The sequence below is a fragment of the Paramisgurnus dabryanus genome, chromosome 14 (genome assembly GCF_030506205.2).
Source record: "Paramisgurnus dabryanus chromosome 14, PD_genome_1.1, whole genome shotgun sequence".
Taxonomy (NCBI): Eukaryota; Metazoa; Chordata; class Actinopteri; order Cypriniformes; family Cobitidae; genus Paramisgurnus; species Paramisgurnus dabryanus.
In genome coordinates this window covers 10,518,347-10,536,371 of record NC_133350.1, presented here as the reverse complement: position 1 = coordinate 10,536,371, position 18,025 = coordinate 10,518,347, and the positions used below count along the sequence as shown (strand labels likewise).

The following is an 18,025-nucleotide window of genomic DNA, read 5'->3' as shown; positions in this document are numbered from 1 at the left end:
AAAAAAACAGCACAACAAATTAAAAAACGCTGCAACAAATTAAAAAACAACAGCAAGTTAAAAAAAACACTACAGCAAATTAAAAAACACAACAAAAAATTAAAAACCACTACAACAAATTAAAAACACAACTACAAATTAAAAACCACTACAACAAAATAAAAAACCATAACAAAATGGAAAACACAACAGCAAGTTAAAAAAAACACTACAACAAATTAAAAAACACTACAACAAAATAAAAAACAACTACAAAATTAAAAACACTACAACAAATTAAAAACACAACTACAAATAAAAAACACAACTACATTAACCTACCAGAAGAGGTAGGTACCAGTGGGCAACATGAGACATCGCTGATTGGACGACACTGCAGTTCGGCTTTTGAACCGGAAGTTATTCTTCCTGTAGCGCGTGGTTTGTAGAGGAGGAAGGACAGCAAAATGTTTTGCCCAAACTGCGGAAAATAACTGGTTGAGCCGTCCTCGAACTTCTGCAGATGCTGTGGCAAAAGGCTTAAAGAAATATCTACCATCGGAGACACCCAACAACCTTCGAGTAAGTTAATAAGAATAGTGTAATGCTTACGTTGCTTGTGGAAGTAACGTTAGCTTACTACTATTGTTAGTGGTTTCCAGACCGTACCCTTAGCCGGCCCCAGCAGCTGCTACGTTTGGGTCATCTGTAACACGCATGATGAAAAAATGCGCTACAGGAAGAATAACTTCCGGTTCAAAAGCCGAACTGCAGTGTCGTCCAATCAGTGATGTCTCATGTTGCCCACTGGTACCTACCTCTTCCGGTAGGTTAATGTAGTTGTGTTTTTAATTTGTTGTTGTGTTTTTTAATTTGTAGTTGTGTTTTTTAATTTGTTGTAGTGTTTTTTATTTTGTAGTTGTTTTTTATTTTGTTGTAGTGTTTTTTATTTTGTTGTAGTGTTTTTTTAACTTGCTGTTGTGTTTTCTATTTTGTTATGGTTTTTTATTTTGTTGTAGTGTTTTTTAATTTGAAGTTGTGTTTTTTTAATTTGCTGTAGTGTTTTTTAATTTGTTGTGGTGTTTTTTATTTTGTTGTTGTTGTTTTTTAATTTGTTGTTGTTGTTTAGTAATTTGTTGTTGTGGTTTGCACTTCAGGGCCACCGTACAATTTAATCATTTTACTTCACATAGATTAGTTTAAAGAGGAATTCCACACTCATATAATGAAGTTTAATGGCTTACTCAGTAATATGTCATGAAACACAAATAAGTATTAGTGTTATTAATATTACCAAACATTTAACTTCCTCCGTAATAGCCTACATTCATTGTGAAATTACTGAACAGCTAAAAGTCGCTCTAACACCGCATTCAGACAGCCAGCGATGTTGTCGCTGTGTGTCGCTTGTCTCTTTCAATGAGGCGTTTCTAAATCTGCTTGTCATAAACAAATGAGTACCATCCACTCCAGTAACTGACGAGAGAAGGATGACGTGAAATCCACTGCTTCGTTCTCATTGATAGTCGCTCCCGAAAGTCGCTCAACATTTGCATAAAGTTAAACTTTTCTTAACTTTCCCGCGTCGCTGGACACGCCCATACGGTCGCCAACGGTCACTATCCCTCGTGTCGCCGGAAGTCGCCAGGTTTCCATTGAAATGAATGAGATCGCGTCGCTCTGCTACTGCTTGTCGTTGGCTGTCTGAATGGGGCGTTACGGGAGGCGAACCGGTAATCGCTCCGTCATGTGAGTCGAGGGCTCCGAAACGGCGGGCACGCTTCACCCTCCGCGTCCGTCTCTTGACGTATGAGCGCGGGTCGCGGGAGATGAAAGCCGTGGGCACGGAGAGTGAAGCACGCACACTCAGAGCGTTCGACCCGCATGACGGACCGATTGGGACATTATGGAATTATATTTATGCACCGCCTTAATACTGTAGCTGGCCTCTGTTACAACAGCGAATAACATCCTGTAGTAGTCTTAATGTATCACTCGTTTGTATCGCGTTAATGATCGCAAGGTAGTCAAAAGATTAATGGATAAGTGTATTGTTACCTCATTAGCAGGGTATCTTAATTTAAAAGCTTGTCATTTTATTCTTAAGACACAAATTTAAGATATTCTTAAGAAAAAAATTGAGAACTTCTTAAGAAATGTTTGAGAATTGCACTCAGGAACATTCTTACGCACTTCTTATAATTTGTCTTAAGAACTTTCTTATTTTTTGTCTTAAGAATGTTTTCGTGAATCCGGCCCCTGATCTTTAGCAACAGCTCTTACTGGTTTGTCTGAGATGGTGCTGTAGACGTGATGAAAGTTCTACATCATGGAAAAAAGACAAAAATAAATGTGTCATTTCTGCACCACTTCTGTTTTCCTGTAAACTGCCCCATGTCATTAGACAGCACAGTGGTTTTAGACTATAATTAGGACAGTGGGAACACATATGGCATACATATCTCTTTGCACTTTAAGCTGCGAGACAGATATTTTCACACCAGATAGTTTACACCCCTCCGCAAGTTAAATATTGCTATGTGTATTTGTGGCATGTTCATACATACTTCATTTTCTTCAGTATGTCCCTTCTTGGGTTGTGAATTGAGCAAAACATCTGTAATGCAATGCAAAACCTGTTACAGTATATTGCTTTAAAGATTTCACTTGAAATCACTCAAGGGAGAGGTCTGCATCAAATTGTTTCAAAAGAAATGTTACTGTGTTCTGTGAATGTATTCTGTTACCTGAAGGCTGGGAAGTTAAACTAATGAGCGAGTAAATCACTGGTTCGCTTTCTTGGTGTGACTGTGGCTTTTTGAGGCCTTTAGGAGAAAATATCATAAACAGAATATTAACATTACAAACAAGTGGTGCTTTTCCCAAAGTATGAAGGATGTCACCTGTGGCTATAAGCCAGGTCCCCATAAAAAACTGTGTAACTGTGTAATGCTCAAAAAACATCTGTGGTAACTCACAAGTTACCAATTACAAGTTACTTTATATAGACCATTTCATTGGACACACACGCGTTGTCACGGTTGTGAACATTCAGGTTTAATTTAGCTCACATAGGGGTAAAGCATCATGAGTCTGTTTGTATTTTGCATGATTTTTGTTACCTGAGGGCTGGAAGTTTGTAATCAGCGAGTAAGTGTCTGAGAGACCTGGTTTGCTGTCTTTGAAAGAATCAAAAGGAGTAAAATAATGTCAATACAATGTAGACATTTCAAACAAAAGTGATGTTTTCCACATTCACCAGTTTAGGTTTTTTCTGGGTTTTATAATCCTGAAGTCATTGCTTTATGTTATGTAAGGTGAAAACTGTTAAAGTGCTCTCTGTAAGTTGTAATTTGTCTGCTAAATGAATTAACAACATACTGATTTAGCTCACATGATAATATGTTTAAGGTTTTGTGTAATGATTTGAATGTGATAATGTAAGTGATGTTTTCTTACCTGTGGGTTGATTTGTGTCTGGTACAGAAGTGATGAGAGAGTATATATCTGCAGGTCCAGAAGCACGCTACATAAAAGAGTAAATAACATAGATCAAATCACTTTCCTCTTTATGAGATATGAAAAGTGTTATTATGATAAATTACTTTGTGATTTTAAAAATCATAAACACACAGATGATGCTCACCGTATCTCCTGCAGATCTTTGACTGCAATAATACAAAGCAGTATAGTTATTGTTAAATCTTAGTTTTGAACTATATTCTTTAATTCAATCAAATCTAAATATTTATAGTATATTATTATAGAATAAGCTGATGGAAAAGACTTACCGTTTTGATCTTTTTTTGTCTAGAAAACAAAGAACAAATAAAAACAAATGAAACTCAGTTTCTATACTAATTAAAACTAACTTAATGTATAAACTTCACTTACATGCAAATGTGCACAGACATATGATTCCTGTGAGTACAATCACAGAGCACACCACTGCTGACCACCGTATTACTTCTGTGCCTAAAAAAGGCATCATTATGATACATGCTTGGGTATAGCCGTATGTTTAAGCGTAATCCTTAAATTATAAAAATGAAAATAATAAAATATATTCCCAAAAAGAAGATATTTAAAAACTTTTCGGGGCCAGATTTACTAAACAGGGCAAATAAGACATATCTGCATGTGATTTACGATGACTGCGATTGTTAAAGGGGTGGGGCCATGCTCAGTGGCTGAGGAATGAGGAAACTCCAAAATTCAGTACAAAATAGTTCACAGTTTTTGTAACGTGTTTCAGCAAAACATGCATAGCATTTATAATGTATTTAGAAACAATTCTCTTAAATGACTTTACATAGACATTAAATTTAATTCATAGTAACATGAGATTGAGTTGTACTGTAGCTTACCAGCTGTATGTTGTGTTGTGTTTACAGTAGTGGACACAGCAGAAATATAAAACAAAATGTTTAGTTGGTATGATGACAGTAAAATAAAGTGGAAAAATGTCTTTCTGGTGTTTTCAGGTTTGATTTATTATTATGATTACTCACAAGTGGTAGTTGATGTTGAAACTGCAGAGAGAATGAAGCTGTATTACAGTAAAATATTTGTAAACTATAAGGGAGTTCAAAGAGGAATTTTTCACTTTAATTTAATTTAGAAATACAAAGGGTTTTGTAGTAACTCACCAACTGTGGTTTTAGTTGTGGACGTTAGTGCAGCTTTAGCTGGAAATATTTTATAAAAGTTTCAGTTTGGTAAAGCTGGGCTCACACCACAGGATTTTAAAAATGCTGGCAAATTATGAAATGGTTGCAGCACACACGTAAGAAGAATATTGGCAGATATTCTTTCAAATTTTAAACAGATTTAAAAATCATGCACATCATACAATACAGGATATTATTAAGATTATTGTGCCAGAGGGAGCGTTTAATGTAAAAAAAGCATCTTTTGCAGCGATTTTTGTGTGAGCATATCAGTGAACACCCCTGACCACTCGGTGAGTTGCACGTCTTTGTAAACGAAAGTTTAATGCATTTTAGGAAGGATTGTTCCAGTGCACCTATAAAGCCATAGAGGTGGTAGGTGATAGAACAAACACCCGAAAATTCTCGGGGCACCTGCATATGTCGACATTTCAGTCAAAACCGTTCTATTTCATCATAAACAATCTAAAAACAGGGCTTTAAGTGTAAAATACAGAACTTGTCCTTTAAGAGAACTGTCTCTGAGATCATCAAAGATGAATAAAGGAAAATTGCTTTTTGTTGTCTCTGGGTACAAGTTTGATTTAACATTAAGATTACTTACAAGTTGTCATGACTGTTGTTGTACTTGCAGTGGTAGATGATGTTGAAACTGAAGAGAAAATGTAGTATTAATAAATATATAAAAGTATCAATATAGCTGGTGATAATCATTTATAAATCAATAACTTACTCTGAACTGTTACTGGATCTGATAGTGCAGATGGTATTCGAAATTGTGATATATACACAATGTACAAACAGGTTATGTTAACAGGTGACCTCTGACCTCCTGACCATTCAATGATGTCAGATCCATTGAGTGATATTTGACACGATCTGCTCTGTTTCCTGGTATTTTTACTCTTATTCACTTTGAAGTAACACTCGTCCATCATCTGATTCTCACTGTTACTACACTCCAGCTGTACTGTGTCTCTGTCCATGATAACTGAAGAAGACACTGACAACTTTGCCTGAGGGAAACCTAAATAAATAATTAAAGAAAAATATTTTCTTTAACTTAAAGTGAAGACTGAGGTTGGTTGTCACAAGTTTTACTCTAGTGAAAATTTCTCAGTTATGATTTCTAAACAATAACTTACTGTGAACTGTTACTGTTACTGGATCTGAATGTGGAGATGGCATGAGACCTTGTGATTTATACACAGTGTAGTAGCAGTTTATGTTAACAGTCCTCTGACCTCCTGACCAAATAATGATGTCAGATCCATTGAGGGATAGTTGACATGATCTGCTCTGTTTATTTTCTCTTCCATCTATTGTGAAGTAACACTCGTTCATCTTCTGATTCTCACTGTTACTACAGTCCAGCTGTACTGTTTGTCTGTCCATGATAACTGAAGAAGACACTGACAACTTTGCCTGAGGAAAACCTAAATAAATCATTAAAGAAAAATTAGTTTCTGATTCACCTGAAAGTGGAGATCCAGGTTGTTTGTTGCAAATTTCTGTTAAGATTTCTAAACAATAACTTACTCTGAACTTTTCCTGTTATTGTTACTGTTACTGGATCTGAACATGGAGATGACATGAGAACTTGTGATTTATACACAGTGTAGTAGCAGGTTATGACAGATGACCTCTGGCCTCCTGACCAGTCAATGATGTCAGATCCAGTGAGTGATAGTTGACATGATCTGCTCTGTTTAGTTCTGCTATAATCTATTATGAAGAAACACTCGTCCATCTTCTGATTCTCACTGTTACTACAGTCCAGCTGTACTGTGTCTCTGTCCATGACACCTGAAGAAGACACTGACAACTTTGCCTGAGGGAGACCTAAATATACAGAATTAATTTATTAATTTATTCACACATTATAAATGTTAGAAATGTTTTGCTGAAATATGCCAATATGACTGTAAACTATTGTTAAATTGCAGAATTAGATCGTTAAACAGTTTTTCACCATTTCTGTGTTCATGATTATTTGGGCAGGGTTTGTGAGCATCCATTCAGGTTGTAGCTGTATTTGAAAGTATAGAGATAGCAGCTTTCTCATGAGTGGGCGTGGTTTCAGCTTTGACAGAGGACACGCCCCCAATGCTTGAGAGCAGAGAAACCCAATTCATTATTCACATAGAGTTTTGGATATCACAAAAAATAAGCTCTGTGTTTAACAAAAGCTTTTGACATTTACATGTTTTGTCCAACATGTTTAGTAATCTTCACCGATGAACACAACTTTTATGAATTATGAAAATGTGGCTTTTGATACTAGTAAGCGCATTTACACTTTCAAATTAATAAAACTTGTATTTATCTCTGAAGATTAACTTTTTGGAGACAACGTGTAAGTGTCATAAACTTTTGTTAAACAAAGAGCTAATTTTACAAAAAAATCCAAAGGTCTATGGGAAAATAAATGGGCTTTCTGTCGAGGGATCTCTGTGTCCCACTAACTTCCGGGTGGCCTACAAAAATATGTCATCACTGCGGCATTTTATGTACCTTAATGTACCTTTGAGTTACTGAGATGCACTTTTGGGTTCAAATGTGTACTTTTTCAAAGGGTACCGGTGCCAGCTTTATACCATTTGCATATTGCAAACCACCACGTGTCAGACATACTGTCAGTTTGACTTAACAACAACTAACTAAAAAATAACTTCACAGACTGTAGCAACATGTCCAACATGATTTGATAACTTCACAGTATCTTCATAATGAATAACCAAACACATGCATGATCTCTCTTATGTTGAAACACTGATTCTCATGACATAACACTCTTTAGTAATTTATTCAATATAATTGTTTGCAAAAGTGCACAGAAAAGCCATGACTCCCAAAATGTACGGCATTTTGTTTGTTTCTTTGATAGCTTGACTTTTAACGACGCTGTCACATGCAAGTAGATTTACTCTCGTATGGACTTAAAAGTTGTCAGTAGATGAATATTTTTTAATGTTTTACTAAAACAAATTTCACTCATACAGTTAGAAATGCTAAATTTGTGATTGATTGAATGTATCCATTTCCACTTTAAGAAAGTTTAGTACAAACATTTAGATAAAGTATTAGATGACATTTAAAGCACTTAAATTCCTTAAATTCTTACCTAAAAACTATTTATTTTTTACATTTGACTCTAGCTTTGATGCTTTGGTTTACTGTTGGATATTGTCAGTCTGTTACTACAGATGTTGTAGTTTTTGTTTGACAAATATCTTTTCATGTTCCTTCTATAAAAGCGTCTGTTCAATAATGTAATTAAGGAATAATTGACGTCGGGCCGTTGAATTAATACAAAAATAATGCACACCCAAAGTGGTGATGCCGTTACACCTCGGGTGTGCATTATTTTTCAATTATTCAATGGCTCGGAGTCAATTATTCCGCTTATACTATGGTTACCACACCTCAAGAAATCGGTCACATGATATATATTTAAAGGGATTCGTCCAGGTTTTTGTGATTAAATCGCTATTGTGAGTAGGACTATTTCTTCTGCGTCTCATTCAACAGCTCTTTTGCTTGTTCCAGAAAGTCATTTTAAAGCTGGCAGTGGATGCTTGAGCCGTTAATAGCATTCTAATGCAGTTATTAGAAAGAGAGCGACAGAGACACAAAGAAAAAATGAAAGAAGGAAATTTAGAGAGAAAGCGAGTGATCGAGAGAAAGCGAGTGATCGAGAGAAAGCGAGTGAGAGAGAGAAAGCGAGTGAGCGAGAGAAAGCGAGTGAGAGAGAGAAAGCGAGTGAGAGAAAGAAAGCGAGTGAGAGAAAGAAAGCGAGTGATCGAGAGAAAGCGAGTGATCGAGAGAAAGCGAGTGAGCGAGAGAAAGCGAGTGAGAGAGAGAAAGCGAGTGAGCGAGAGAAAGCGAGTGAGCGAGAGAAAGCGAGTGAGAGAGAGAAAGCGAGTGAGCGAGAGAAAGCGAGTGAGAGAGAGAAAGCGAGTGAGCGAGAGAAAGCGAGTGAGCGAGAGAAAGCGAGTGAGCGAGAGAAAGCGAGTGAGCGAGAGAAGCGAGAGAAAGCGAGTGAGAGAGAGAAAGCGAGTGAGAGAGAGAAAGCGACCCAGATAGCAATTACATTTGGCCCGGATCCGTTTTAAGCCCCTTGCCTCCGTTTCTATCTCAGAGACGTTTTCTGATTGTGAACCAGATCCGTGCCAGATAGAGGTTTCAGCTTAAACATCAGTTCAGTATTTATATCATTTTAACAGATCTGGCCCAGATCACTTTTCCCAAAGATAACCGAAAGACATTAGCTGTGTCTGACACTGATTTGGTCCAGATCTGCAATTCGAATCTGAGCCGATACTGATGATCAGGCGGTGCTGAATCAGTGCTGGATCGGCGCTGGTACATATCCGCAACAACCCCTAATAACAGACCAGAAACGGCTTCGGCCCGTTGTGCGTTTGGACCCAGGAACGAGTCCGGCTCTATCGTTTTGCGGTTGCGGTCCTGTTCCGTTACAGTGTCCAGTGGCTATCTGGGGAGTGAGAGAGAGAAAGCGAGTGAGAGAGAGAAAGCTAATGCATGCAGGGCTGAATTAGGCAGATATCCCCTAATAATACACATCCAAAAACGCTCCCTTAAATTCTGGTCACACTTAAACTCAAGTCCCCCGAACACACTTCAATATGAAGCCCTTAAAACTCAAGAGAAGAGACCTAAAACCAGTCCCATCTGTCAACTGGCTCTAAAACTCCAGACCAGCACTAATGAACGCAAACAAACCACAATAAACCAAATCATTAAAGAAAGTCAAACTTTATATTTGGATCATTGGGATAATGAAAGTAAAAACCAAAGTAAACTAGAATGCTATCGGGCACTAAACAGAAAATACAGTCTGTCAGAATATCTCTCCACAGTTAGAGATGTAAAGCAGAGACGAGTCCTCACTAAATACAGACTCAGTGATCACAGTCTGGCAATAGAGAAAGGCCGACATAGACAAACATGGCTCCCAAAAGAAGAGCGAATCTGTGTCCATTGTGACAGTGGTGAGATCGAGACAGAGACACACTTTCTCCTTTACTGTGGTAAATATAAAGAGCTTAGAGAAAAACACTTTGACAAAATCTCAAAGCTCATACCAGAGTTTCATAGCTCTTCAGACTCAGATCAAATGAAGATGTTACTGGGGGAAGACAGACACCCATCAGTTGCTGCTAAATTCATTTATCAGTTACACACCATCAGAAATAATCCACAGCCCTGATCTTGTACAGTACTTTTATTTTACCTCTCATCTGCCTCCATAAATGTACATTTGTATACTTCCAATGTTTATATTTCAAAGTCTACTTTATATTGTAAATATCCTCTGATTCTATTTTATTTAGCAGTAGTACTTCATCCATCACCCAGCACCTTAGCTTAATTGCACCTTAATGTTTGTTAATATTGTGTTATTGTATGTTTCTTGTTTTATGTTTAATGCTTTGGCAATATTGTAAGTGACACAATCATGCCAATAAAGTTCTTTAAATTGAAAATTAAAATTGAGAGAAAGCGAGTGAGAGAGAGAAAGCGAGTGAGAGAGAGAAAGCGAGTGAGAGAGAGAAAGCGAGTGAGAGAGAGAAAGCGAGTGAGAGAGAGAAAGCGAGCGAGAGAGAGAAAGCGAGCGAGAGAGAGAAAGCGAGCGAGCGAGAGAAAGCGAGCGAGCGAGAGAAAGCGAGCGAGCGAGAGAAAGCGAGCGAGCGAGAGAAAGCGAGCGAGCGAGAGAAAGCGAGCGAGCGAGAGAAAGCGAGCGAGCGAGAGAAAGCGAGCGAGCGAGAGAAAGCGAGCGAGAGAGAGAAAGCGAGCGAGCGAGAGAAAGCGAGCGAGCGAGAGAAAGCGAGCGAGCGAGAGAAAGCGAGCGAGCGAGAGAAAGCGAGCGAGCGAGAGAAAGAGAGCGAGCGAGAGAAAGAGAGCGAGCGAGAGAAAGAGAGCGAGCGAGAGAAAGAGAGCGAGCGAGAGAAAGAGAGCGAGCGAGAGAAAGAGAGCGAGCGAGAGAAAGAGAGCGAGTGATCGAGAGAAAGAGAGCGAGTGATCGAGAGAAAGAGAGCGAGTGATCGAGAGAAAGCGAGTGAGCGAGAGAAAGCGAGTGAGCGAGAGAAAGCGAGTGAGCGAGAGAAAGCGAGTGAGCGAGAGAAAGCGAGTGATCGAGAGAAAGCGAGTGAGCGAGAGAAAGCGAGTGAGCGAGAGAAAGCGAGTGAGCGAGAGAAAGCGAGTGAGCGAGAGAAAGCGAGTGAGCGAGAGAAAGCGAGTGAGCGAGAGAAAGCGAGTGAGCGAGAGAAAGCGAGTGAGCGAGAGAAAGCGAGTGAGCGAGAGAAAGCGAGTGAGCGAGAGAAAGCGAGTGAGCGAGAGAAAGCGAGTGAGCGAGAGAAAGCGAGTGATCGAGAGAAAGCGAGTGAGCGAGAGAAAGCGAGTGAGCGAGAGAAAGCGAGTGAGCGAGAGAAAGCGAGTGAGCGAGAGAAAGCGAGTGAGCGAGAGAAGCGAGAGAAAGCGAGTGAGCGAGAGAAAGCGAGTGAGCGAGAGAAAGCGAGTGAGCGAGAGAAAGCGAGTGAGAGAGAGAAAGCGAGTGAGAGAGAGAAAGCGAGTGAGCGAGAGAAAGCGAGTGAGCGAGAGAAAGCGAGTGAGCGAGAGAAAGCGAGTGAGCGAGAGAAAGCGAGTGAGCGAGAGAAAGCGAGTGAGCGAGAGAAAGCGAGTGAGCGAGAGAAAGCGAGTGAGCGAGAGAAAGCGAGTGAGCGAGAGAAAGCGAGTGATCGAGAGAAAGCGAGTGAGCGAGAGAAAGCGAGTGAGCGAGAGAAAGCGAGTGAGCGAGAGAAAGCGAGTGAGCGAGAGAAAGCGAGTGAGCGAGAGAAAGCGAGTGAGCGAGAGAAAGCGAGTGAGCGAGAGAAAGCGAGTGAGAGAGACAGAGCGAGCTAGCAAGACAGAGAGATTGTGTTAATGAGGCTACATCTGTGCGTCTCTAAACAGCGCTGTTCTTGCCTCAAAAACCGTCTGTCATGTTGTTTTTGTTAGTCCGCTATTACAGTTAACTATGAAAAGTGATATGGATCTGTAATGCGGTCAAGAGAGCTGCCTGGAACCACGTTCGGTGTGCTTTTTTCATAAAATAATTGCACACCTCAAAACGTTCATCAGCCAATCAGATTCAAGCATTCAATGGACCTGTAGTATAAATTACATTAAATAAATATAAATGACTTACTATATGACTGAACCTCCATAAGAAGATGCAGAAGAGTGATGATGAACAATTCCATGACAGCAAGTGTGAGAAAAGACACAAAACGAGACTCATAAAGTATCTGAATTAGGAAGTAGAAGATCGGCCCACAGGAAACCACAACCTTAATTTATGTGAAAATAAAGTTTTGTATGCTACACTTCTCTGATCTGACCTACATATGGAAACACAGGATATTACTGATAATGTTCATGGAAAGTTTTGAAATCTTTAATGTTATGCTGCTGTGAAATTCATAATGCTGATGAAACAAAACAAATAATGAATGTGATGCGAAGACAAAATGCGTCTCTATTTCTATTTATTTCCTAGGATTTTTACAGAGGTTGTGAGAGCAAAACACAGACATGGCAGATTCAGAATGGATAAAAAACACAGAGGTCCTCTGAGGAGCATTATTTTCTCAGAGGTCCCCCTGTAAAACAAATCCTGTCTGAATGATTCTTAGCTTTAAGAAATTTGATAAGTTTCTTTTTTTTGCGTTTATACTTAAGTTTAGAAGTAGGAGTAAATGTTCTGTATTCTCAGCTCTTTTGACTGAAATGACACATTGAGAAAACTTTAAGATCTTCAGTGCTCTGAGGTTGCCAGGTTGATGTGCTGTAGTAGACCACCATTGTGTGAAAATCATCAGATCCTGTAAGATACAGAAATAAAGCTTAAATAACTTAAGTAACAGTGGAAATGTTGACAGTGTTTGGTTTTGACCGCTGTATTTACTAACAAGTGTGAGTCTTGAAATGCTTCATGCTGAACAGATCATAATCAGATAACTGAAGTCAGACAGCATTGACAGTAACTAAACAAAATGTCAAAGATAATAATACTATCTGAAAATATATATATAATTGCCACATTATTTAACAAATGTATTCACATAGTACAGGGCTACTGAATGACTGTCACTATACAGATGTGAATGCAGAAATTTTAAAAGGATTATTTAGGTTTTATAATGCAGTTCTCAAGTATATATTTCTATACTTAATATAAGAATATTAAATTTCTGTGACAATATTTAATTACTTGACATCTACTTATACCAATGGATACTGATAGTTTTGCGTTTTACCCCTGTTATTGTGAAATCTTAGAAGTGCAGAATGCGTGAGCTCATTATGAATTCAGCATGTTGAGTAGTCACGATGTGAGGTCATGGTACACTCACAGTGAGCTCATACTAAGGTCATGATGTGAAGTCATGGTACACTCACGGTGATCTCATACTATGGTCATAATTGTAGGGTAATGGCACACTCTTTCTGTTATAGCAGGACAGCACACATGTTTGTCGTAAGAACGTCTTACCTGTAAATTCTAAGAAATATTATAGGAATGATTATAGGATCAAATTTATGACACTTTCTACATAACATTGTTACAGCCATATGCATGGTGTGTAATGTATATACCATATAAAATGTCAACAACAACGTTATGGCATCAAGAAGCCTAAATAAAGGTTTTAGAAAGCTCACACAGATTGGAGGTAAAAGTGACTGGGATTCACAGATTTGTTTTGTCCAAGCATTGTGGCCTAGTGATTAGAGAGTCAGACTTGTGTGTGTAACCGAGAGGTTGGTGGTTCGATTCCCACAGCTGGCAGGAAAGATTATTTGTTGGGATATTGCAGTGATAGTTGCTGTGTTTGTGTGTTCATGACTTGCAGTGGATGGCTTCACTACTCAGTTTAGGGGTTAACTGCAGAGACAATCATGTCTCTTTCACTTTTTTTAGTGAAAAAGTGCTTTAAGGGTAGTATGAGCACACCTTGAGTGTGCACTGACCTCATATGGTGACCTTTATATATGAGCCAACCGTAAGTGCACACATTGTGGCAACAGGGATCTTGTGAGCTCTTGAGAGATCAAAGTGTTGACTGTGTATTTTTTATCTCATCACATACACTGTTATTGTCGCTGAGCCACAAATGGTTTGGTTGGTTAGCATGGCTTTGTTAACCTCTGCTGGTAGATACAGAACTACACTCTCCAAAAGCAAAAAGCATCTTTCTCCAATGAAGCTCATACAAAATAATAAATATTTCTTTGTGATTATTTCACTGTTGGCTCATTCATGTGAAATTTAAACTGTTTTCATCTTTGGTCAGAATTACAGAGATCACTGAATACCCTAAATGTTATTTTGCATTTTTTTATTTAAATGAGTGTCTGGTCTCATTTAGCAGAAAATGTTTTATCTTTCCAACATCATTAAGTTTATTCAGTACTGAGGATCTTGAGATTTAACTTACCGTTTAATCTGGGCAGACAGATGATTCCAATGGATGCAATTATAAATATGGCTATGACAGAAATCACCACAACTATCAGCATAGCCTGTATGAAAAAAATCCACTGCTTTAAGTCATGTTTATGTAAGCAATAAGGTATGAGAGGCTGTGTAAATTTGATTTAAGAGATTTTGTTAAGAGATTACTCACAAGTTGTCATGACTGTTGTTGTAGTAGTTGCAGTAGTAGATGATGTTGAAACTGCAGCTCTGACAGAGGACACGCCCACACCGCTTGAGAGCAGTGAAACCCAATTCATTAGTTTTGGATTATCACAAAAAATAAGCTCTGTGTTTAACAAAAGTTTATGACACTTTTTTTCTATGTTTTATCTCTTTAATAAAATTTTGGAGTCAAAATTTGGCCTTTAAAATTTCTAGTAAGCGCATTTACACTTCATACAAATACAATTTAAACTTGTATTTATCTGTGAAGATTAAATTTTTGGACAAACATGTAAGTGTCATAACTTTTGTTAAACAGAGCTTATTTTTACACTAATCCCAAGATTTATGGGAAAAAAGAATGGGCTTTCTGTCGATGGATCCCAGTGTCCGCTGACTCCCAGGTTGGCCTACAAAAATACATCACCCCTGTGGCACTTTATGTACCTTAATGTACCTTTGAGTTACTGAGATGCACTTTTTTGGTACTTTTGTGTATTTTTCAAAGGGTACTGGTGACAGCTTTATACTATTTGCATATTGCGTATCTCCACGTGTTGACTAAACAAAAACTAACTAAAACACAGCTTCACAGACTGTAGCAACATGTCTAACATAATTTCATAACTTCATAGTATCACACATAACACATGCATGATCTCTCTTATGTTGAAACACTGATTCTCATGTCATAGTAACACTCTGCAGTAATTTATTTAATATAATTGTTTGCAAAAGCGCACAGGAAAGCCATGATTCTTAAAATGTACAGAATAGTTAAGGTTTTAATGGACTTAAACATTAATTGTCAGTAGATTCATATTTTTTAATGTTCTACTAAAACAAACTTCACACGTACAGTCAGACATGCTAACATGTGGATGATGAAATGTACTTATTCCACTTTAAAATAGATTTTTGTGTTACACTTGTTTTTAGTAAATATACATGATTATGACCTTGGTCATATGTAACTGCAAACATATTTTGTCGTTTATCTTTCTAAAAAATAATTAAATTACATTTTTATTTTAAATTTCAGTATCATCAAATGTTTCAAAAGCAACCCGGCAATACAAACTTGAATTGTTGAGAATAAAACATTTTCTCCACAGTATGAACACTACACTGCAAAATGCAGCATGAAGTTAAAACAACTTGTTTTGCAAGTCAATTCAACCTATTATTTAAATGTTTGGCTTAAAAAAGTGGACATAATTTATAAATTCAAGTTGAAATTGTTTAACTTAATTTTTTAAGTTAGAGTAACATAAAATATGTGTTGATTTGACAAAAATACTGGAATTTTTACAGTTTATGAAAAATAATTATACCGTATAAGTTTTCATCATAATCCAGCAGTATAGCAGTGGGACAAAAGTAACAAGTGTTACTTTCGTCCCGACAGGAGCTCCTTTTAAACATTTAAACGCGATTTGCTTTTATTTTTAAAAAATCAGAGAAGTCAAACTTCAAGATGTGTTAGAGCACTAAATAATGCAATGGGTTATTAAAAAAATTACCACTTTAGGAATTTACTTACAGTATCATGGTCAAAAACAGCTACACACGGGAAAGCAATAACAATTTCATGCAATATTTGTCAACTCTTTCAAGGGTTACGTGCGTAAGATACTGTTATAGTTTAGAATACAAATGTAGTCAGGGCTCTGAGAAAATCACCTTGTTACTTTCATCCCGTGTTACCTTCGCCCTGGTTCTCCCCTATTCTAGTTCTTGTTTGACAAATATCTTTTCATGTTTGTTGTATAAAAGCATCTGCTCAATAATGTAAATGACATGAATAAATATAAATCACTTACTATATGACTGAACCTCCATAAGAAGATGCAGAAGAGTGATGATGAACAACTCCATGACAGCAAGTGTGAGAAAAGACACAAAACAAACTCAGAAAGTATCTGACTTAGGAAGTAGAAGACTGACCCAGAGGAAACCACAACCTGTATCGTGCTGATAGCTTAATTTATATGAAAATATAAATCAGTCCACAATCAGAGCATTAAACAGGGTTCGTAATGTACGGGTGCTGGAAATACTTAAAAATACTTAAATTTGAATGTTGTGTTTTTAAGGTTAGAAAAATGCTTGGATTTTAGATAAATACCTTGAAACATGCTGAATTTATTACATTGCTTTTATAATATTTTGCCATCTTACTGAATAGTTTTCTTTTAAAATAAAATAATTGTAATTTTGCACAAAATAAAAAAAACTGGTCGAGTCTGCGCATGTGGTAAAACTATGCCAGACTTTTTGGATGTGCGCCACCTGATGGAGCAGAAAGAGAGATGAAAACATGCCTGAAGGTTGCCGCTTCAATCTTCGTTGGCTGGAGGACGAAAAATACAAATTATGGCTGAAAAACTGACCAAATCCTTGTGTTGCCACCTGCAACATATGCAAAAAGGACCTGCAGCTCTTCCCCATGGGAGAGTCTGCACTTTCCAGCCATATGAAAGGTAAGATCTGTTTTTTTTTTCAATTAGGCGAATTAAGTTTAAACTAGTTGCCACAATCGCAAGCTAACCAATTTCCAGGAGGAATGTAAAATGTGATTAGTCAATTTTCATCAGATTGTGTTGGAAATGAACAGGGACTTGAGGCAAAAGTGCCACAAAATAAAAAAAAAGATTCTCCCAAATTCAAGTTAATGGCAGAGACAATATCTTCCTTTGTTGGTAGTTCAATGCTAATGTCCAGGTCATTATCTGCATGCTGGACATTTGGTTCTGTTGTGGGTGGTGGTCTGTTTAGAACTTCCTGAAAGGACTCTGCCCATTGAGCTTCTTGTTGTGAATCAGTTGTCAATAGCTGACCCTTTTTGTTTTCCTTTGCACTGTTTTGTTTGTTTCTTGGTACATGTTTCTTGTATTTTTCTTTAAGCCGTTTAGGACTTTGTCTTATTTATTTTCTTCAAGACCCTTCTATTTTCTACAGTTTGTCATGTTTCATCACTTACCCATTACTTCTTTTCCATGTGCTGGCATCCAAGGCTTTACTGGTCTTTACATAGACTGTTTTGGTCTGTTCCCACATAGTGTTGATATAGTCTTATTTTGGCTCTGTATGATCCAACATATCTGCTAATTTCTGGAATCGGTTCTTTAGTTGTAGCACAAAATAACCTTTGACCTTGGTGTCATGTAGCGTTCTGACATCGAACTGCTTTCTAGCTGTCTTTCTGCTTCCTGTTTTCCTAAGCTTTATTCTCAGCACAGCTATGACTAGGTGGTGATTGCTACCAAAATCTGCTCCTCGTTTGACCGTAAGCATCTCCATGTCATGAGATGATCGATTTGATTTTGATCCATTCCATTTGAAGAGTGCCATGTTAGTTTTTGGATGACCCTGTGTTGGAACAAGGTTCCCCCAGTGATGAGGTCATGCACTCCTTATTCTCATTCATGACACCAAAACCTTCTCTTCCCAACGCCCTGTCGTGTTATGTGTTGTTGTTTCCCCTCTTGGCGTTTAGGTCCCCCATCACTTTCTTCATGTTGTGTCTGGATGTAGTTTCCAGAACAGCATGCAGTTGTTCATGAATTTCATCCTTCCAGGTGTCATTGCCATCATTTTTTGGAGCATAGCACTGGATGATAGTTGTGTTGATTTGCTTCCCCCTCAACTTGGCCTAATCTTCACGAGC

The 18,025-nt window shown here is 37.8% G+C and overlaps 1 protein-coding gene across 1 annotated transcript in view; it reads right to left on the bottom strand.

Annotated features, from left to right (window-relative positions):
- The window catches only part of LOC135718727 (uncharacterized), a 211,585-nt gene that overhangs the window by 91,342 nt on the left and 102,218 nt on the right, over positions 1 to 18,025 (bottom strand). The window contains exons 11-12 of the mRNA XM_065240938.2: positions 3,102 to 3,158; positions 2,727 to 2,804 (exon numbers count right to left, since the gene is read on the bottom strand). Coding sequence (XP_065097010.2) covers positions 2,727 to 2,804; positions 3,102 to 3,158 — 135 coding nt within the window. The remainder of the gene's footprint in view (positions 1 to 2,726; positions 2,805 to 3,101; positions 3,159 to 18,025) is intronic.